The 23,147-nt window shown below is 38.4% G+C and overlaps 1 protein-coding gene across 2 annotated transcripts in view; it reads right to left on the bottom strand.

Annotated features, from left to right (window-relative positions):
• Positions 1–3,981: 3,981 nt before the first annotated feature.
• ALKBH8 (alkB homolog 8, tRNA methyltransferase) overlaps positions 3,982–23,147 on the bottom strand; it is a gene marked incomplete at its 5' end in the record, with an annotated part of 70,435 nt that continues 51,269 nt past the window's right edge. For both annotated transcript variants that reach the window (XM_081240452.1, XM_081240453.1), the window contains 2 exons: positions 3,982–4,942; positions 5,953–6,102. In XM_081240452.1, coding sequence (XP_081096578.1) covers positions 4,385–4,942; positions 5,953–6,102 — 708 coding nt within the window. In that variant the 3' untranslated portion in view covers positions 3,982–4,384. The remainder of the gene's footprint in view (positions 4,943–5,952; positions 6,103–23,147) is intronic.

The following is a 23,147-nucleotide window of genomic DNA, read 5'->3' as shown; positions in this document are numbered from 1 at the left end:
TGCACAAGTCTCCTGTAAGAAATGTCAGCTGTTGTTTCTTACCATCAGAAAGGAGTATTGTGAACCGTGTTGGTTCATGGAACATAATACACACTCGAGGTGTGGATGCAGCAAATATACCAGGGCAGACATCTGTCCTACTGCTTCTCCTATAGGAACCATCAAGCCCGCCCAGAGCGCATTGCTCCCCAAAGTAATGGGAGTGAAGGCCTTTCACACCACAGGAAAGGCCTTCTTTCCCTTAGAGAAAATGGAAGATTTTCTTACACGCTAGTAGGAGTAGGTTTCATACAGATTGTTCATGGAGGGTGTGGAACTTGCATGCGGGATTTGGAGCAGCTGTTGAAATGTTTGGGGAGACCTGCAAAGCTAGTTTTCCCACCTGTCCTTGCGAGCTGCGGTGGAGCTCTCTGTTCCACGGCCAAATAAACTGAGGTGGGGGAGGCTTTTGCACCCTACAGAGAGGCTTTTTTCTCATTCTGTAAATGTATATGTTTCTCACTAGGTAGATGAAAGAACTTTGAGGCAAAGGGGATGGAACTCAACCCAGGTGGCTGAAGCAGGCAGTGTCTGATTTCCTAGACTAGGAACTCTTTTGTTTGTATAGGCTATCTTGAGTCTTCCTGTATGCAGTAGCTCATGGAGAAGATATTGGGATCAAGGTGAAGATAATGGGATCAAGGCTTCTTCAACCACCGGACAATGAAGGGTTCCTTAGAGTAACCAGAAGAACTTGTTACCAAGCTACCAAGCACAAAGTTTTTCTAACAATTTTATACCTTGTGGTTTACCTATGTGTATCCAGAACTCACTATTCTTAAAGGATGTTGATCCCCACTTACTGTGCTCTCTCCAATTGAAAGCAGAATCCTTTCACTGGGCATAGGTAAACATGATTTTCATAGAAGGAGAATGCAGCCAACTGTTTCCTAACATAAGAAATAGGTACTATGCACTTTGTTCTTTCATTGAGTATAAGATATATTTGAAGTGTGGTGTATGTATAATAATATAGTTTTTCAGAGATCCGTACAACTGCTCTTTCTTGAGGTACTTTAAAGCTGTGCCAAGCTTCGAGTTCTAAAGGTAAGAGTGAAGGCTTTTAATACTATAAGAAAATGCTAGTTTCCCAGATAGAAAATACATGCGTTTCTTATAAGCTAGATGAACAAAGTTTTATACAGATTGTTCTTTCAGTGTATGGAACTTGTACACAGGATTTGGAGTAGCTAGTGAAATGTTTGAGATACCTGCAAACCTACCCTTTCTAGTGTGGAGACGTATAAATGTCATTCACTGCCAGGCTGGTGGAAATCTGACCATGCCTTCTGTGACTGTCTGCGGTCCCCAGCAGGGGTCTTAAATTTTTCTAATAGAATTTTGAAAAACTATCTATACTCTCCATCATTTAAAGAGCTATATCTAAATTTTCACCTTAATTTCAAAGAGTTTTCTTATGTAAATACAAATATTTAAAATAAATTACCTTACTCTTTAAACATAAAAAAGAAAATCATCTATTTCATCTAGATGTTAAAATTTATTAGTATGTGTTAAACTTCAAATTGTGATGTGAAGTCCTAGAATGTATATCAGAAATAAAACTATTTTTAACCCTGAAATTCTTTCTTCCCATATCATGAACCTTACAAATTCATCTATAGTGAACAATTATAATCTTATTCGGAAATTCCACAACAAAATATCAGTGTCTCATCTAAGACTGATTTTTGATGACTACTGTTTTGAAAGCTTGATGCTGAAGATTAGCATCACGAACATATAGTAACAAGACACATAATTGCCTGCACAGCCATCGTTCACAGAAAGAGTTTTTTCTTTAGGTAGTCTAAAGCATTACTACTACAAAGCAATGCATGCTGAGACTACAGTATTAAGAATAAACCATAATTCAGAAAGAGTCATGTACCAAAATATTCACTGCAGCTCTATTTACAATAGCCAGGACATGGAAGCAACCTAAGTGTCCATCAACGGATGAATGGATAAAGAAGATGTGGCACATATATACAATGGAATATTACTCAGCCATAAAAAGAAACGAAATTGAGTTATTTGTAGTGAGGTGGATGGACCTAGAGTCTGTCATACAGAGTGAAGTAAGTCCGAAAGAGAAAAAGAGGACTCCCCTGGTGGTGCAGTGGATGAGAGTCCGCCTGCCGATGCAGGGGACACGGGTTCGTGCCCCAGTCTGGGAAGATCCCACATGCAGCGGAGCGGCTAGGCCCGTGAGCCATGGTCACTGAGCCTGCACATCCGGAGCCTGTGCTCCACAATGGGAGAGGCCACAACAGTGAGAGGCCCACGTACCACAAAAAAACAAAAAAACAACAAAAAAGAGAAAAATACCGTATGCTAACACATATATATGGAATCTAAGAAAAAAAGAAAAGGTCATGAAGAACCTAGGGGTAAGACAGGAATAAAGACACAGACCTACTAGAGAATGGACTTGAGGATATGGGGAGGGGGAAGGGTAAACTGTGACAAAGTGAGAGAGTGGCATGGACATATATACACTACCAAATGTAAAATAGGTAGCTAGTGGGAAGCAGCTGCATAGCACAGGGAGATCAGCTTGGTGCTTTGTGACCACCTAGAGGGGTGGGATAGGGAGGGTGGGAGGGAGGGAGATGCATGAGGGAAGGGATGTGGGAACAGATGCATATGTATGACTGATTCACTTTGTTATAAAGCAGAAACTAACACACCATTGTAAAGCAATTATACTCCAATAAAGATGTTAAAAAAAAAAAGAATAAACCAAAATGTTTTCCCTTCTGCATGATAATTTGACCTCTGTTCCTCCTGGAAGCTTGACATAAGGTATGTTAATTGGGTAACTATGGCATATATGTAGGTAAAGCATAATCCCTGACTGCACTGGACTGGAACAAACTATGAAAGAACTAGAAATACCCAATAATGACACCATAGCTTTGGCTATCAGGGCATAATTCTAAGTTTTGCTATTTAAATAAAGGAGTTAAAAGATCATATTTGTGGGGCTTCCCTGGTGGTGCAGTGGTTAAGAATTCCACTTGCCAATGCAGGGGACATGGGTTCGAGACCTGATCTGGGAAGATCCCACATGCCGTGGAGCAACTAAGCCCTTTCACCACAACTACTGAGCCTGCGCTCTACAGCCCGCAAGCCACACCTACTGAAGCCCATGCGCCTAGAGCCCGTGCTCCACAACAAGAGAAGCCACTGCAATGAGAAGCCCACGCACAGCAACAAAGAGTAGCCCCTGCTCTCAGCAACTAGAGAAAACCGGCACGCAGCAGCGAAGACCCAATGCAGCCAAAAATTAAATAAATGAATAAATAAATTTATTTTAAAAAATTTAAAGAAAAAAAAGCATATTTGCTGGGACTTCCTTTGTGGTCCAGTGGTTAAGGGGGCGAGGATTCGACCCCTGGTTGGGGAACTAAGATCCTAAATGCCGCTCAGCCAAAAAAAAAAAAAAAAAAGAGCATATTTGGGTTGCCTTTAGCACCCAGATCAATGCATTAGGAATAACAATTAACTCTTGGTAATAACTATAGTCAGGATTAGTAGTTATTTCAGCCCTTTAAAAATAACCTTTTGTTCTCAGGTGAAACCCCCTCCTGTTTTTATTTTTTTCCACAGCATTTATCACCTGTGTCTGTTTGCTTATTGTCTGTCTTTCCTTCTCGAACGTAAGCTCCATGAGGGCATGGACTTTGTTTTTTTCTTATTCACTGTTTCCCTTCCAGAAAGTAAAATAGTAACTGGTACAGAGTAGAGGTTCAATAAGTATTTACTGGATGAAAGTTCCTACATTAATATATGGGTACTATCCAATTGACTAAAATTTTACTGAGTACCTACTATGTGTCAAGCCCTGTGCTAGTAAGGTGTAGTGACAGAGTGGTTATCATCTATGATTTTACAGAGCTAACAATCACAGATAAAACTTCAGACAATTTTCTACTGAACAGGAATATATTTTTTATTATTGATAAAATGTTATGTGATTACTTCACTAAGATTCTATATGATTTAGTTCATTTAGTAACACTTTATAACAAAAGTTTATCTTCAAAATGCTGTGCTCTTACCCTAGGATCCCAAATATTTCACAAACTACTTCAATCACTTTTAAAAACCATCCCTGTTACTCCCTATAGGAGAAGCCTACATTTATGGATTAAATGATGTCAGCAATAGTAGTAGACCGAATATCTCCTAACTAATCTCTACTTACAATTTCTCTCAGGCACTCTCCTTTGATACTTTTCCACACGGTTTCTCTTTAACTAATAATACAGGTAATTTAATCTCCTTTTAAAACAAAAAGCTAAGCATTTATTCCCTGTATATATGTGCATAGAGATGATCAGACCTTTTGAAGAATCACACACCAGTTCCCCTGATCATAGTAGCTTTGCAGTATGCTGATATTACTCAAAGTCTGGCAGGCAGCTTCCATTTCTCCCTCACAGAACACATGGTAGTAACGATGAAACACAGGACCTGGGTCATGGGATCCTAATGGTCCAAATGGCTCAACAGACTTGCCCTTACCAGGATTTTCCTTAAGGTGCCAGGGAACCAGTAAGTCTTGAGAATGAAAAGAAGTCCTATTAGTGTGAATAGGCAACTTGGAATTAGTAACTTTCCTTGAATTACATCCTCTATCCTGAAAGTCATTAATGGAGGAAACAGAAGGTGTTGAATCTTGATTGCCCACATCAGGCATCTGCTTCACAAGCAACTCTTGCACTGATGTATCATTGCTGATTTCCTCTTTCTTTCCTTGGTTAATTCTGTTTTCTCTAAGATACTTGGACTTCTTATTATTATATTCTTGTTCCATTGCCCAAACATAGATGAGTGCCTTCCCACCAGGTCTTAGGAGTCGAACAAGTTCTTGGAGAGCTGCCACTCTACGCTCCTAGTTAAAACAAAGAAACAACAAACAAAAACCATATTGCCATTTATCAACGAGAAAGAGATACAGAGAGGAAACAGGGAATTATAACTGACTATAGGACTATTTTCAATTAAGATGGACAGTACAGAAAATCAAACATAAAACAAATCTTATAGTTAAAAAAAAGGGGGGGGAAAGGAGAATTTTGCTCTGCAATTGAGAGGAAAAAAAGTGTTGATAAACAGGGAAAAACTTTTTTTTTTTCTTTCTGATAATAATACAGAGGCATAGAGGGTTTTCTGCTTTGTTTGAAATTCAGTTGAGATCATAAGATATACTGAAACTGCCAGGAACTCCAGCACAAAGGGCTCCATAATGTTATTGCTTAGATTGGGGGAAATGAGTAACATCTAGGAATAATAAGATTTTTTTTCCTATAAGAAAAATATAAAATATTAAATTCACTTATTTTAAAATTAGAAGCAGAGTGACGAATTAAACGCATCAGCATACTACTACCAGATAAATACCTGAGTTTTGAAAAAAAAAAGAACAGGAAAAGAAGAAAAATAGAATGGGAAGAACATGAGACTCAGATGTCAGGAATGAGACTGAGAGCTGAGAAAGCAAGATGGGAAATGGAAATAAAGAAGAAGCTCAAAGGCTGAGGAGACAGAGAGAATACTCAAGAGGCCTAGAGCTGATGATCTCTTAACGTCTCTTACAGCTAAATTCTGTGACTCTGTGGGTTTGAGGAAGACATTTAAAGGTGAGTAAGACTCAGGTAGGAAAAAGGCAGAAATGTGCAGCAATAAATGCATAGTCTCATCAGACCTCTGTTTAAGTAATCACAGCTCCCATGTAACTCATCTCCACTCCACAGGCTTTCCTTAAAAACTGAGGTAAACTGTATGACAAGAAAAGAGAATGGAAAGAAAGGAAAGGATAAAATGGGGTCCAAGTCAGTAAAATCCATGAACATTTCCTGCCACTTAGTTACAAGTTCTTGGAGCAAGAAAGACAATACTTACTGCTGTAGCAAAATGGTGAATAACAGCAATGGAGATGCAAGCATCACAAGACCCACTGCGGATTGGTACTGCCAAAGCATCACAGACAAAGGCCTGATAATTCTTCTCTCTACAAATGTCCACAAGGTTTTGGCTATGATCACAGCCAATCTATAACAGATAAAGAAAGAATTTCAGAACAACTGTTTAAATGTCATAAAGTTATTAGACAGATTTCATATTCATTGTGAAAGGGTCTAAGACCATGATACTATAGGTTCTTACAACCAGTACAAAGTCAGCTTATATAATTTACAGGGCAACATTTATTATCTTAACAGGTATCAAACAATTCAAATTAGTGAATGGAAACAAAATAACTAGAATAAAAATAACATTGGTGGAAATGGGAGATCCTAATTGGCATCTAATTAATCACCACTCAGAATCTTGATCTTTTTGTAATATCACACTTTATTTTATTTTATATCTTATCGTATCTTATTTTCTGCGCCATGTGGCATGTAGGATCTTAGTTCCCTGACCAGGGATCGAACCCACACCCCCTGAAGTGGAAGCGCAGAGTCTTAACCACTGGACCACCAGGGAAGTCCAATATCACACATTTTAAAATGGAAATTATCACATAAACATAGACATTTAGTCTTTTGGGGGAAGTTACAAATAAGAGGTTCTAAGGTATCTCTTTTTAGTATATAAACTATTCAGTAATGACCCAGATATCAGGAGGATGGCTTATTTTTTTTTCCTTCTTCTTTATACTTTTCAATATGTATTACTTGCACCATCATAAAACAAAATCTTCCCAAATAAAGTTAAATAACTTATTTCATTTTTTAAAGCCATTGAGTCTTGTTCTGCTAAATACCTGAATTCAAAATTTGTAAAATGCTACTGAATTAAACCTTTTGGTATAACCAAACCATTCTATGGGAATGAGAACACTGAAGGCAGCTGGCGGCATCCTTTCATCTCCCCAAGCAGATGAGGCTAACATGCCTTATGCATATGTCTGGTTCTATGGCAAGTATTTGTGGGCTAGGACTGCCTATATTCTCTCTAGTTTTGTTGTTTTTGTACACAGTTTTGCTGTTTAGTTCTAAAAATATCATATATATAGAGAGACAGAAACAAAGACAGAGACAAAGAGAGAGCACACACAAGCACGTGCAATGTGCACATATAAATTGAGGGAGGACTAGGAGGAGCTTAAAGAATGTTAAATCACTAATAATTATCTCCAGATATTTCTTCTTAACCCAACTCTACAAGAAAGAAAAGATCTGTATAAGTAGATTTCATCTAACAGAAGGAGCCACCTCAGGTTCATTTGAATTTTTGCTATAAGTAAGCACTGATCATTGCTAAGGGTTCAGGGTTCCCTCAGTCCATCTGAGGATAAAGATATGAATCTTCATATCAAAACAATTCTTATTAAGTCACACTGCCATGCCAGTCATACCTAATATGAATTTGCTCAGTTTCTAATAAATATTAAATAGCTTCAGTATTCCAGCCCACAGCTGCATTAATATCTGAGGTATAATAAAAGGTACCAAGCTAGAAGTAAAGTATAGCAATATCATTTTGATATAATTTTAAGATGGAAAAGTACTAAAGGCCCATTAATAACAACAGTGGCACAATTCCCACTTAATTGCTCCCTTTACCTGTATAAGATATATAACTGGCTATTACTCTTATTTATTTTCTTCCATATAAGAGGCCAATAGTCACAATATCAAGATGACAGTACCACTCAAACATTATGCATATTATATTTTGGTCTTTGCCAGGTTTTATTACAATAAAATTCAGCTCATGGAAACAGAAGTTTCAAGTATGCTCAACTATTACCTTGCTAAAAGTCAACAAGAAGAAATCCAATGTGCCTATCCCCAGATATAGAGCTTGATAGTTTGAGTACTCAGAGGAGGAGAGTTATTATCTGAGGATCACAGATAAAACAGAACAAGGAGAAGAGCAATTGAACAAAAACTAGAGAAAATTTCTTTCTTCTTCCTGCCAGACTCTTACAATTATTTGTACAGAGCACTCCTTTTCACCAACAAATGAAATCAGGGGCAATTTTAGTCATAAAGTACCAGGTCTAATGTAGTCCTGACTCATGCCTGGCTTAGTACTTTCACCTTTCACTTATTTTGCCTGAGTCTTCCAAATACTATAGTCAAATCATCAGTATTTTTTTCTCTTCCCTTTCTATTTTTAAATTCCCTTCAGTTTTTATACCAAGGATAGTACCAGATATTTGAAATTCTCCCTAATAATGCTACATAATGTCAAAAACAGGACAGAAAATAGCTTATGTATAAATACTCATTAATGGTAAGGGACTCATGTAAAGCTACATATTTCTGTATGTGGGATGGAGATGAATGACAATAAAAACACATATTGGTTGGGCTTAAAATGTATACTTTATACTTCTATATAATTTTTTAAGTCTTCAACATAATATTAAATATGAAATTCTGGAAGTACTGGTATAAATGAAAAAGTATCCAACTTAGTAATCAAACTAAACAAGGTTCCACTTTTCTCCTATTAAAGTATCAAAAATATTTTAAAACCAAAGTATACCACAGTGATAGCACTGTGATACAACTTCCTGTCATAAAGTGTTGTTGACAGTACAAATTAAAAAGCAATTTGGCAAACCATTTTTTAAGAAAGATAAAAATGTTCACAATTTTTCACCCAATAATCATTCTTCAAAAAATTTATCCTAAGAAAATAATCCAAACTATGGAAAAAGGTAAACAGGCTAATGAAATTGCCTTTAATGAATACCCACCATATGTTAAAGCAGATTCTCTGTATTAATGTACTTAACTCTTGAGAGTGGTGGAGACAAGATGGTAGAGTAGAAGGATTTGAGCTCACCTCCTCTCACAAAAACACTAAAGTTCTCTCAAGAAAACATCAAAATCACAACTAACTGCTGAACAACAATCAACAAAAAACATATTCTACATCCAAGGACAAAGGAGAAGCCACAACGAGACAGTAGGAGGGGCGCATTTGCAGCACAATCAAACCCCATTCTTGCGGGTGGGCGACCCACAAACTGGAAAATACTTCACAAAGGTTCTCCCACAGGAGTGAGAGTTCTACGCCCATGTCGGGCTCCCCAGTCTAAGGGCCTGGTATTGGAAGGAGGAGCCCCCAGAGCATTTGGCTTTGAAGGGCAGCAGGGTTTGACTGCAGGAACTCCACAGGACTGGGGGAAACAGAAATTCCAGTCTCAGAGGGTGCACACAAGGTTTCATGCGCACTGAGACCCAGGGACTCGGTGACTTCATAGGAGCCTGGCCAGAACTACCTGCTGGTCTTGGAAGGTATCGTGGAGGGGTGGGCTGGGGTGGCGGCTGTGGCTCATTGTGGGAATAAAAACACTGGTGGCAGAGGTAGAGGTAACAGGGAGTACTCATTGGTGTGAGATCTCCTGGAGGCCGCCATTTTGATACCAAGACCTGGCACCACCCAGCAGCCTATAGGCTCCAGTGCTGGGATGCCTCAGGCCAAACAACCAACAGGGAGGGAACACAGCCTCGCCCATCAGCAGACAGGCTGCCAAAACTCGTCCTGAGCCCACAGCCGCCTCTAAACACATCCTTGACATGGCCCTGCCCACCAGAGGGACAAGGCCCAGCTCCACTCACCAGTGGGCAGGCACCAGTCCTGCTGACCAAGAAGCCTGCACAACCCTCTAGACTAGCCTCACCCACCTATAATCCTGCAGCCTGCAGCCTACAATCTACAATCCTGCAGCCTGCAGAACAGAAAATGCAAACACAGAAAGTTAGACAAAGTGAGATGACAGAGAAATATGTTCGACACGAAGGAACAAGATAAAACCCTAGAAGAATAACTAAGTAAAGTGGAGATACGCAATCTACCTGGAAAAGAATTCAGAGTAATGATAGTAAAGATGATCCAAAATCTGGGGAAAAGAATGGAGGCACAGACTGAGAAGATACTAGAAATATTCAACAAAGGTATAAAGAACAAACAAACAGAGGTGAACAATACGATAAGTAAAATGAAAACTACACTAGAAGGAATCAATAGCAGAATAAATGAGGCAGAAGAACAGATAAGCGACTGGAAAGACAGAATGGTGGAATCACTGCCATGGAACAGAATAAAGAGAAAAGAATGAAAAGAAATGAGGACAATGTAAGAGACCTCTGGGACAACATTAAATGTACCAACATTCGCATTATAGGGGCTGCAGAAGGAGAAGAGAGAGAGAAAGGACCTGACAAAATTATGGAAGAGATAATAGCTGAAAACTTCCCTGACACAGGAAAGGAAAAAGTCACCCAAGTACAGGAAGTGCAGAGAGTCCCATACAGGATAAAACCAAGAAGGAACATGCTGAGACACATATTAATCTACTTGACAAAAATTCAAGACAAAGAGAAAATATTAAAAGCAACAATGGAAAAGCAAAAAATAACATATAAGGGAATCCACATAAAGTTACAGATGATTTTTCAGCAGAAACTCTGAAAGCCAGAAAGGAGTGGCACAATATATTTAAAGTGATGAAAGGGAAAAACCTACAAACAAGAATATTCTACCCATCAAGGCCCTCGTTCAGATTTGACAGAGAAATCAAAAGCTTTACAGACAAGCAAAAGCTAAGAGAATTCAGCACCACCAGACCAGCTTTACAACAAATGCTAAAGGAACATCTCTAGGCAGAAAAGAAAAAGCCACAATTAAAAATAAGAAAATTACAAATGGGAAAGCTCATTGGTAAAGGCAAACATACAATAAAGGTAGGAAATCATCCACATGCAAATATGATATCGAAAACCAGCAACTGTGAGGAAAGTACAAATACAGGATATTGGAAATGCATTGGAAATTAAGAGACCACCAACTTAAAATAATCTTGTATATATACATATAGATTGCTATATCAAAATCTCAAAGTAACCGCAAGCCAAAAGCCTACAATACATACACACACACAAAAGAAAAAGCAATCCAAACACAACACTAAAGACAGTCATCAAATCACAAGAGAACAAAAGAGGAAGGGAATGTTCTTGAAAATATAAACAAAATTGATAAACCTTTATCCAGACTCATCAAGAAAAAAAGGAGAGGACTCAAATCAATAAAATTAGAAATGAAAAAGAAGTTACAACTGACACCACAGAAATACAAAGGATCATAAGAGACTACTACAAGCAACTATATAGCAATAAAATGGACAGCTTAGAAGAAATGGACCAATTCTTAGAAAGGTATAACCTTCCAAGACTGAATCAGGAAGAAATAGAAAATATGAACAGACCAATGACAAGTAATGAAATTGAAACTATGATTAAAAGCTCCCAAAAAACAAAAGTCCAGGACCAGATGGCTTCACAGGCGAATCCTATCAAACATTTAGAGAAGAGTTAACACCTATGCTTCTGAAACTATTTCCAAAAATTGCAGAGGAAGGAACAAACCCAACTTCATTCTACGAGGTCACAATCACCCTGATACCAAAACCACACAAAGATACCACAAAAAAAAGAAACTTACAGGCCAATATCATTGTTGAACATAAGCGCAGAAATCCTCAACAAAATACTAGCAATCAGAATTCAACAACATAGAAAAAGGATCATATACTATGTTCAAGTGGGATTTATCCCAGGAATGCATGGATTTTTCAATATCCGCCAATCAATCAGTGTGATACACTGTATCCACAAATTGAAGAATAAAAACCATATGATAATCTCAATATATGCAGAAAAAGCTTTCAACAAAACTCAACACCCATTTATGATAAAAACTCTCAAGAAAGTAGGCACAGAAGGAACTTATGTCAACATAACAGAGGCCATATATAACAAACCCACAGCCAACATCATTCTCAATGGTGAAAGACTGAAACCATTTCCTCTAAGATCAGCAACAAGAAAAGGTTATCCACGCTCACCACTATTATTTAACATAGTTTTGGAAGTTTTAGCCGCAGCAATCAGAGAAGAAAAAGAAATAAAAGGAATCCAAATCAGAAAAGAAAAAGTAAAGCTGTCACTGTTTGCAGATGACGTGATACTATACACAGAGAATCCTAAAGATGCTACCAGAAAACTAATAGAGCTAATCAATGAATTTGGTAAAGTAGGATACAAAATTACTGCACAGAAATCTCTTGCATTCCTATACACTAATGATGAAAAATCTGAAAGAGAAATTAAGGGAACACTCTCATTTACCATTGCAATGAAAAGAATAAAATACATAGGAATAAACCTACCTAAGGAGACAAAAGACCTGTATGCAGAAAACTATAAGACACTGATGAAATAAATTAAAGATGATACAAACAGATGGAGAGATATACCATGTTCTTGGATGGGAAGAATCAACACTGTGAAAATAACTATACTACCCAAAACAATCTACAGATTCAGTGCAATCCCTATCAAACTACCAATGGCATTTTTCACAGAATTAGAACAAAAAATTTCAAAATTTGTATGGAAACACAAAAGACCCCAATAGCCAAAGCAATCTTGCGAAAGAAAAACGGAACTGGAGGAATCAGGCTTTCTGACTTCAGACTATACTACAAAGCTACAATAATCAAGACAGTATGGTAATGGCACAAAAACAGAAATACAGATCAATGGAACAAGATAGAAAGCCCAGAGATAAACCCACGCACATATGGTCACCTTAACTTTGATAAAGGAGGCAAGAATATACAATGGAGAAAAGACAGCCACTTCAACAAGTGGTGCTGGGAAAACTGGACAGCTACATATAAAAGAATGAAGTTAGAACACTTCCTAACACCATACACAAAAATAAACTCAAAATGGATTAAGGACCTAAATGTAAGATAAAACTCTTAGAAGAAAACATAGGAAGAACACGCTTTGACATAAATCACAGCAAGATCGTTTTTGACACACCTCCTAGAGAAATGGAAATAAAAACAAAAATAAACCAATGGGACCTAATGAAACTTAAAAGCTTTTGCACAGCAAAGGAAAACATAAAGAAGACGAAAAGATAACCCTCAGAATGGGAGAAAATATTTGCAAACGAAGCAACTGATAAAGGATTTATCATGAATGGGTGTTAAATTTTCTCGAAAGCTTTTTCTTCACCTATTGAGATGATTATATGGTTTTTCTCCTTCAATTTGTTAATATGGTTTATCACATTGATTGATTTGTATTTACTGAAGTATCCTTGCATTCCTGGGATAAACCCGACTTGACCATGGCGTATGATCCTTTTAATGTGCTGTTGGATTCTGTTTGCTAGTATTTTGTTGAGGATTTTTGCATCTATGTTAATCAGTGATATTGGCCTGTAGTTTTCTTTCTTTGTGACATCTTTGTCTGCTTTTGGTATCAGGTTGATGGTGGCCTCGCAGAATGAGTTTGGGAGTGTTCCTCTCTCCACTATATTTTGGAAGAGTTTGAGAAGAATAGGTGTTAACTCTTCTCTAAATGTTTCATAGAATTCGTCTGTGAAGCCTTCTGGTCCTCGACTTTTGTTTGTTGGAAGATTTCTAATCACAGTCTCAATTTCAGTGCCTGTGATTGGTCTATTTGTATTTTCTATTTCTTCCTGTTTCAGTCTCAGAGGTTGTGCTTTTCTAAGAATTTGTCCATTTCTTCCAGGTTGTCCATTTTATTGGCATAGAGTTGCTTTTAAGTAATCTCTCATGATCCTTTTTATTTCTGCAGTGTCAGTTGTTACTTCTCCTTTTTCATTTTTAACTGTTGATTTGAGTCTTCTCCCTTTTTTTCTTGATGAGTCCGGCTAATGGTTTATCAATTTTGTTTATCTTCTCAAAGAACCAGTTTTTACTTTTATTGATTTTTGCTATTGTTTCCTTCATTTATTTCTAATCTGTTAAGATTTCTTTCTTTATGCAAACTTTGGGGGTTTTTTTCTTCTTTCTCTAATTGTTTTAGGTGTAAGGTTAAATTGTTTATTTGAGATGTTTCTTGTTTCTTGAGGTAGGATAGTATTGCTATAAACTTCCCTCTTAGAACTGCTTTTGCTGCATGCCATAGGTTTTGGGTTGTTGTGTTTTCATTGTCATTTGTTTCTTTTTTGATTTCCTCTTTGATTTCTTCAGTGATCTCTTGGTTATTTAGTAGTGTATTGTTTAGCCTCCACGTGTTTGTATTTTCTACAGATTTTTTCCTAATCTAGTCTCATAGAGTTGTGGTTGGAAAAGATACTTGATATGATTTCAATTTTCTTAAATTTACCAAGGCTTGATTTGTGACCCAAAATATGATCTATCCTGTTTAATGTTCCATGAGCACTTGAGAAGAAAGTGTATTCTGTTGTTTTTGGATGGAATGTGCTATAAATATCAATTAAGTCCATCTTGTTTAATGTATCATCTAAAGCTTGTTTCCTTATTTATTTTCATTTTGGATGATCTGTACACTGGTGAAAGTGGGGTGTTAAAGTCCCCTACTATGATTGTGTTACTGTCGATTTCCCCTTTTATGGTTGTTAGCATTTGTCATGTAGTGAGGTGCTCCTCTGTTGGGGGCATATTTACAATTGTTATATCTTCTTCTTGGATTGATCCCTTAATCATTATGTAGTGTCCTGTCTCTTGTAATAGTCTTTGTTTTAAAGTCTCTTTTGTCTGATATGAGAATTGCTACTCCAGTTTTCTTCTGATTTACGTTTGCATGGAATATCTTGTTCCATCCCCTCACTTTCAGTCTTTATGTGTCCCTAGGTCCGAAGTGGGTCTCTTGTAGACAGCATATATACAGGTCTTGTTTTTAAGTAAGTATTTATCTAAGAAACACATTCAGACTGAGGGTACTCTAAGATCAATGCACAGAACATCACATAGTGAATAAGCTAGACCAAGCTCTAGCTATGCACATCTCATCTATTATTGGTACAATTATAAAGGCAATAAGTTTCTTAAAGGTATAAAATCTTTCTTATAAAATTTAACTCTGAAAATAAAGCCAACAGCTAATGCTGATGCTAGGAATGATGGAGTCTAAATAAGAAATGTTTCTTAGCTAGAATATAGAAATTTTGAGTTAAAGAGCAGAAGAACAAGCTCATGCATAACTCAGATCAGATAAGAACAGATTCACATTTACTTCTAAGAGAAATGAATAGTTGTTTATAAAACTATTTCCATGAGAGCCCCAGCTAGTATTCTAAAAATATACTTTGTAAAGGAAATTATATAAAATAGTGATACTAATAATTTTTTAAATTCTGAGACTATCTTAGATATACATTTGAATACCCAGAATGAATGTCTCAGGTCACATCCTCTTATGCATGTCAAGAAATGCACATATTTTCATGCTCAAAGATGGCTGTTCAAAATACACTCAAGTATCATTGGTCCATCCAGGTTGGAGCCTCAGCAGCTTAAAAAAGTAGGTTTCTCTTATATCATACATAATTCCATTTCTTGTATAATGAAAACCATAACTCCAACCCAGACAAGTAGTTTTCATTCATTCATTGAACCACACCTACTGAGCCTTCTCTAGAGGTCAGACAATGGAAGTAGGTTCCAGCAAGAGCAGACAGGAAAGAACACATGCAGACTGCCACTGATAAAATGAATGTAGATTATGAAGAGTGAGTACACTTATGATTTTCTAATTCTTCTGAATATATTCCTTCTTGAATCAGCTTCAGGTTTTTGGTTCAGTTTATCAAGAAATCATTTTTCTTAACTGTAACAGGATAATATTATCATATGACTAAGTCAGTGTGTTTGACTTCAACCTAGTTTCACTGTCACAATTGATACCTGACTAGACAAAGCCACAGGTTATCATCAAGAAAGTGTAAAAGCAGCGCTTCCTGAGAAACATTTTTGGACAGTACCTTAAGATTAAAACATCAGAAGATATACTTTGTTTTAAGCTGTGGTTAGAGTTGTGATAAATCTAAAACCTATTTCCTCTTCAACATGAACAAACTTAATTCACTAGACCTTATTCCTTATAAACTAAAATTTAATTGTAAACATGATGACAATATATGAATACTTGTCTTCTCTTGATGAAAAGCGATTCTTTTATCTGCCTCTTAATGCACAAACTCTACCTTTCCTCAATTGCAGTAGTACCGTTCTTTCTTCATGTAGGTGTACAATATCTAGGATGAGGTAAAAATAAAGATTACAAGCAATCTGACATACTACAACAGCCTGTGAAGGTAGACTGCTCTCATTCTCCTTATATACTCCCCTTACTCTAGTCCTTCCTCCCCTAATCTTGAGAAAGGGAAGCCCCAGTCCTCACAGAGCAGTGTTGACACGAGTACTTACAACAATGCACTAATGCAGGGAGAACTTCCTACTTCCTAGCACAGCAGAGAAAAAAGTGATCCATTAGAAACGGAAATTCTAACAACTGAAAACAGAAACTTTGGCATCAGAGAGAAGTGGGTTCAAGTCCTAGGTCTAGCACTATAACCTTGGTCAAATTTTTAATCTAATTGAGGTTTAATTTTCTCAACAGTAAGACAACAATAAATACTAACCTTTTTTTTTTCTATTATGAGTAAAAGAACACTAGATTTGGAGTCATAAGGCATGGGTTCAAGTTCCAGTTATATCCTCTAATAATGTAACACCAAGGAAGTAATATAACCTCTGTAAGCCTCAGTTTCTTCATTTATAAAAGATGGATGGGTTCCGGGTAAGATGGCGGAAGAGTAAGACGCGGAGATCACCTTCCTCCCCACGGATACACCAGAAATACAGCTACACATGGAACAACTCCTACAGAACACCTACTGAATGCTGGCAGAAGACCCCAGACCTCCCAAAAGGCAAGAAACTCCCCACATACCTGGGTAGGGCAAAGCGGAGAGATTCCCGCACAGAGGATCGGTGCCGAGCGGCACTCACCCGCCCGAGAGGCTTGTCTGCTCACCCGCCAGGGCGGGCGGCGCTGGAAGCTGAGGCTCGGGCTTCGGTCAGAGCGCAGGGAAAGGACTGGGGCTGGCGGCGAGAACTCAGCCTGAAGGGGGCTAATGTGCCACAGCTAGCCGGCAGGGAGTCCGGGAAAACTCTGGAGCTGCCGAAGAGGCAAGAGACTTTTTCTTCCCTCTTGGTTTCCTGGTGCGCGAGGAGAGGGGAGTGAGAGCGCTGCTTGAAGGGGCTCCACAGACGGGCGCGAGTCACGACTGAAAGCGCGGAGCCCAGTGACGGGCGTGGGACGCTGGGGCTGCTGCTGCCGCCGCCAAGAAGCCTGTGTGCGAGCGCAGGTCACTGTCCACACCGCCCTTCCGGGAGCCTGTGCAGCCCGCCACTGCCGGGGTCCCGGGATCCAGGAGCGGCTTCCCTGGGAGAACGCACGGCGCGCCTCGGGCTGGTGCAACGTCACGCCGAACTCTGCCGCTGCAGGCTCGCCCCGCACTCCGTGCCCCTCCCTCCCGCCCGGCCTGAGTGAGCCAGAGTCCCCGAAGAGGCTGCTCCTTTAACCCTGTCCTGTCTGAGCGAAGAACAGACGCCCTCCGGCGACCTACACGCAGAGGCGGGGCCAAATCCAAAGCTGAGACCCAGGAGCTGTGAGAACAAAGAAGAGAAAGGGAAACCTCTCCCAGCAGCCTCAGAAGCAGCGGATTAAAGCTCCACAATCAACTTGATGTACCCTGCATCTGTGGAATACATGAATAGACAACAAATCATCCCAAATTGAGGAGCCAGGAGTCAGTGCTGTGCCTCTGAGGTGGGAGAGCCAACTTCAGGACACTGGTCCACAAGAGACCTCCCAGCTCCACATAATATCAAACGGCGAAAATCTTCCAGAGATCTCCATCTCAACACCAGCACCCAGCTTCACTCAACGACCAGCAAGCTACAGTGCTGGACACCCTATGCCAAACAACTAGCAAGACAGAAACACAACGCCACCCATTAGCAGAGAGGTGGCCTAAAATCATAAAAAGTCCGCAGACACCCCAAAACACACCACCAGACGTGGACCTGCCCACCAGAAAGACAAGATCCAGCCTCATCCACCAGAACACAGGCACTAGTAGCTTCCACCAGGAAGCCTACACAACCCACTAAACCAACCTTAGCCACTGGGGACAGACACCAAAAACAACGGGAACTACGAACCTGCAGCCTGCAAAAAGGAGACCCCAAACACAGTAACATAAGCAAAATGAGAAGACACAAAAACACACAGCAGGAGAAGGAACAAGATAAAAACCCACCAGACCTAACAAATGAAGACGTAATAGGCAGTCTACCTGAAAAAGAATTCAGAATAATGATGGTAAAGATGATCCAAGATTCTATTTCCCAGATCCAAAATCTTGGAAATAGAATAGACAAAATGCAAGAAACAGTTAACAAGGACCTAGAAGAACTAAAGATGAATCAAGCATCGATTAAAAACACAATACATGAAATAAAAAATACTCTAGATGGGATCAATAGCAGAATAACTGAGGCAGAAGAACGGATAAGTGAGGTGGAAGATAAAATAGTGGAAATAACTGCTGCAGAGCAAAATAAAGAAAAAAGAATGAAAAGAACAGAGGACAGTCTCAGAGACCTCTGGGACAACATTAAACGCACCAACATTCGAATTATAGGGGTTCCAGAAGAAGAAGAGAAAAAGAAAGGGACTGAGAAAATATTTGAAGAGATTATAGTTGAAAACTTCCCTAATATGGGAAAGGAAATAGTGAATCAAGTCCAGGAAGCACAGAGAGTCCCATACAGAATAAATCCAAGGAGAAATACGCCAAGACACATATTAATCAAACTGTCAAAAATTAAACACAAAGAAATCATATTAAAAGCAGCAAGGCAAAAACAACAAATAACACACAAGGGAATCCCCATCAGGATAACAGCTGATCTCTCAGCAGAAACTCTACAAGCCAGAAGGGAGTGGCAGGACATAATTAAAGTGATGAAGGAGAGAAACCTGCAACCAAGATTACTCTACCCAGCAAGGATCTCATTCAGATTTGATGGAGAAATTAAAACGTTTACAGACAAGCAAAAGCTGAGAGAGTTCCGCACCACCAAACCAGCTTTACAACAAATGCTAAAGGAACTTCTCTAGGCAAGAAACACAACAGAAGGAAAAGACCTACAATAACGAACCCAAAACAATTAAGAAAATGGGAATAGGAACATACATATCGATAATTACCTTAAATGTAAATGGACTAAATGCTCCCACCAAAAGACACAGATTGGCTGAATGGATACATAAACAAGACCCATATATATGCTGTCTACAAGAGACCCACTTCAGACCTAGAGACGCATACAGACTGAAAGTAAGGGGATGGAAAAAGATATTCCATGCAAATGGAAACCAAAAGAAAGCTGGAGTAGCAATTCTCATATCAGACAAAATAGACTTTAAAATAAAGACTACTAGAAGAGACAAAGAAGGACACTACATAATGATCAAGGGATCGATCCAAGAAGAAGATATAACAATTGTAAATATTTATGCACCCAACATAGGAGCACCTCAATACATAAGGCAAATACTAACAGCCATAAAAGGAGAAATCGACAGTAACACACTCATAGTAGGGGACTTTAACACCCCACTTTCACCAATGGACAGATCTTCCAAAATGAAAATAAATAAGGAAACACAAGCTTTAAATGATACATTAAACAAGATGGACTTAATTGATATTTATAGGACATTCCATCCAAAAACAACAGAATACACATTTTTCTCAAGTGCCCATGGAACATTCTCCAGGATAGATCATATCTTGGGTCACAAATCAAGCCTTGGTAAATTTAAGAAAATTGAAATTGTATCAAGTGTCTTTTCTGACCACAATGCTATGAGACTAGATATCAATTACAGGAAAAGAGCTGTAAAAAATAAAAACACATGGAGGCTAAACAATACACTACTTAATAACGAAGTGATCACTGAAGAAATCAAAGAGGAAATTAAAAAATACCTAGAAACAAATGACAATGGAGACACGACGACCCAAAACCTATGGGATGCAGCAAAAGCAGTTCTAAGAGGGAAGTTTATAGCAATACAATCCCACCTTAAGAAACAGGAAACATCTCGAATAAACAACCTAACCTTGCACCTAAAGCAATTAGAGAAAGAAGAACAAAAACACCCCAAAGTTAGCAGAAGGAAAGAAATCATAAAAATCAGATCAGAAATAAATGAAAAAGAAATGAAGGAAACGATAGGAAAGATCAATAAAACTAAAAGCTGGTTCTTTGAGAAGATAAACAAAATTGATAAACCATTAGCCAGACTCCTCAAGAAAAGAAGGGAGAAGACTCAAATCAATAGAATTAGAAATGAAAAAGGAGAAGTAACAACTGACACTGCAGAAATACAAAAGACCATGAGAGATTACTACAAGCAACTCTATGCCCATAAAATGGACAACCTGGAAGAGATGGACAAATTCTTAGAAATGCACAACCTGCCAAGACTGACTCAGGAAGAAATAGAAAATATGAACAGACCAATCACAAGCACTGAAATTGAAACTGTGATTAAAAATCTTCCATCAAACAAAAGCACAGGACCAGATGGCTTCACAGGCGAATTCTATCAAACATTTAGAGAAGAGCTAACACCCATCCTCCTCAAACTCTTCCAAACAATATCAGAGGAAGGAACACTCCCAAACTCATTCTACGAGGCCACCATCACCTTGATACCAAAACCAGGCAAGGATGTCACAAAGAAAGAAAACTACAGGCCAATATCACTGATTAACATAGATGCAAAAATCCTCAACAAAATACGAGCAAACAGAATCCAACAGCACATTCAAAGGATCATACACCATGATCAAGTGGGGTTTATTCCAGGAATGCAAGGATTCTTCAATATACGCAAATCAATCAATGTGATACACCATATTAACAAGTTGAAGGAGAAAAACCATATGATCATCTCAATAGATGCAGAGAAAGCTTTCGACAAAATTCAACACCCATTTATGATAAAAACCCTGCAGAAAGTAGGCATAGAGGGAACTTTCCTCAACATCATAAAGGCCATATATGAGAAACCCACAGCCAACATTGTCCTCAATGGTGAAAAACTGAAACCATTTCCACTAAGATCAGGAACAAGACAAGGCTGCCCACTCTCACCACTCTTATTCAACATAGTTTTGGAAGTTTTAGCCACAGCAATCAGAGAAGAAAAGGAAATAAAAGGAATCCAAATTGGAAAAGAAGAAGTAAAGCTGTCACTGTTTGCAGATGACATGATACTATACATAGAGAATCCTAAAGATGCTACCGAAAAACTACTAGAACTAATCAATGAATTTGGTAAAGTAGCAGGATACAAAATTAATGTACAGAAATCTCTGGCATTCCTGTACACTAATGATGAAAAATCTGAAAATGAAATCAAGAAAACACTCCCATTTACCATTGCAACAAAAAGAATAAAATATCTAGGAATAAACCTACCTAAGGAGACAAAAGACCTGTATGCAGAAAATTATAAGACACTGATGAAAGAAATTAAAGATGATACAAATAGATGGAGAGATATACCATGCTCCTGGATTGGAAGAATCAATATTTTGAAAATGACTCTACTACCCAAAGCAATCTACAGATTCAATGCAATCCCTATCAAACTACCACTGGCATTTTTCACAGAACTAGAACAAAAAATTTCAAAATTTGTTTGGAAAAACAAAAGACCCCGAATAGGCAAAGCAATCTTGAGAACGAAAAACGGAGCTGGAGGAATCAGGCTCCCTGACTTCAGACTATACTACAAAGCTACAGTAATTAAGACAGTCTGGTACTGGCATAAAAACAGAAAGATAGATCAGTGGATCAGGATAGAAAGCCCAGAGATAAACCCACGCACATATGGCCAACTTATCTTTGATAAAGGAGGCAGGAATGTACAGTGGAGAAAGGACAGCCTCTTCAATAAGTGGTGCTGGGAAAACTGGACAGGGACATGTAAAAGTTTGAGATTAGATCATTCCCTAACACCATACACAAAAATAAGCTCAAAATGGATTAAAGACTTAAATGTAAGGCCAGAAACTATCAAACTCTTAGAGGAAAACATAGGTAGAACACTCTATGACATAAATCACAGCAAGATCCTTTTGGACCCACCTCCTAGAGAAATGGAAATAAAAACAAAGATAAACAAATGGGACCTAATGAAACTTCAAAGCTTTTGCACAGCAAAGGAAACCATAAACAAGGCCAAAAGACAACCCTCAGAATGGGAGAAAATATTTGCAAATGAAGCAACTGACAAAGGATTAATCTCCAAAATTTATAAACAGCTCATGCAGCTCAATAGCAAAAAAACAAACAACCCAATCCAAAAATGGGCAGAAGACTTAAATAGGCATTTCTCCAAAGAAGATATACAGACTGCCAACAAACACATGAAAGAATGCTCAACATCATTAATCATTGGAGAAATGCAAATCAAAACTACAATGAGATATCATGTCACACCAGTCAGAATGGCCATCATCAAGAAATCTAGAAACAATAAATGCTGGAGAGGGTGTGGAAAAAAGGGAACACTCTTGCACTGCTGGTGGGAATGTGAATTGGTACAGCCACTATGGAGAACAGTATGGAGGTTCCTTAAAAAACTACAAATAGAACTACCATATGACCCAGCAATCCCACTACTAGGCATATACCCTGAGAAAACCATAATTCCAAAAGAGACATGTACCAAAATGTTCATTGCAGCTCTATTCACAATAGCCTGGAGCTGGAAACAACCTAAGTGTCCATCATCGGATGAATGGATAAAGAAGATGTGGCACATATATACAATGGAATATTACTCAGCCATAAAAAGAAACGAAACTGAGCTATTTGTAATGAGGTGGATAGACCTAGAGTCTGTCATACAGAGTGAAGTAAGTCAGAAAGAGAAAGACAAATACCGTATGCTAACACATATATACGGAATTAAAAAAAAAAAAAAAAGTCATGAAGGACCTAGGGGCAAAACGGGAATAAAGACACAGACCTACTTGAGAATGGACTTGAGGATATGGGGAGGGGGAAGGGTAAGCTGTGACAAAGCGAAAGAGAGGCATGGACATATATACACTACCAAACGTAAGGTAGATACATAGTGGGAAGCAGCCACAGAGCACAGGGAGATCAGCTCGGTGCTTTGTGACCG

The sequence above is a fragment of the Mesoplodon bidens genome (assembly GCF_964165515.1).
Source record: "Mesoplodon bidens genome assembly, chromosome: 7".
Lineage (NCBI taxonomy): Eukaryota > Metazoa > Chordata > Mammalia > Artiodactyla > Ziphiidae > Mesoplodon > Mesoplodon bidens.
Note: the sequence above shows the minus strand (reverse complement) of the source record. Positions and strands in the feature narration are given on the sequence as shown.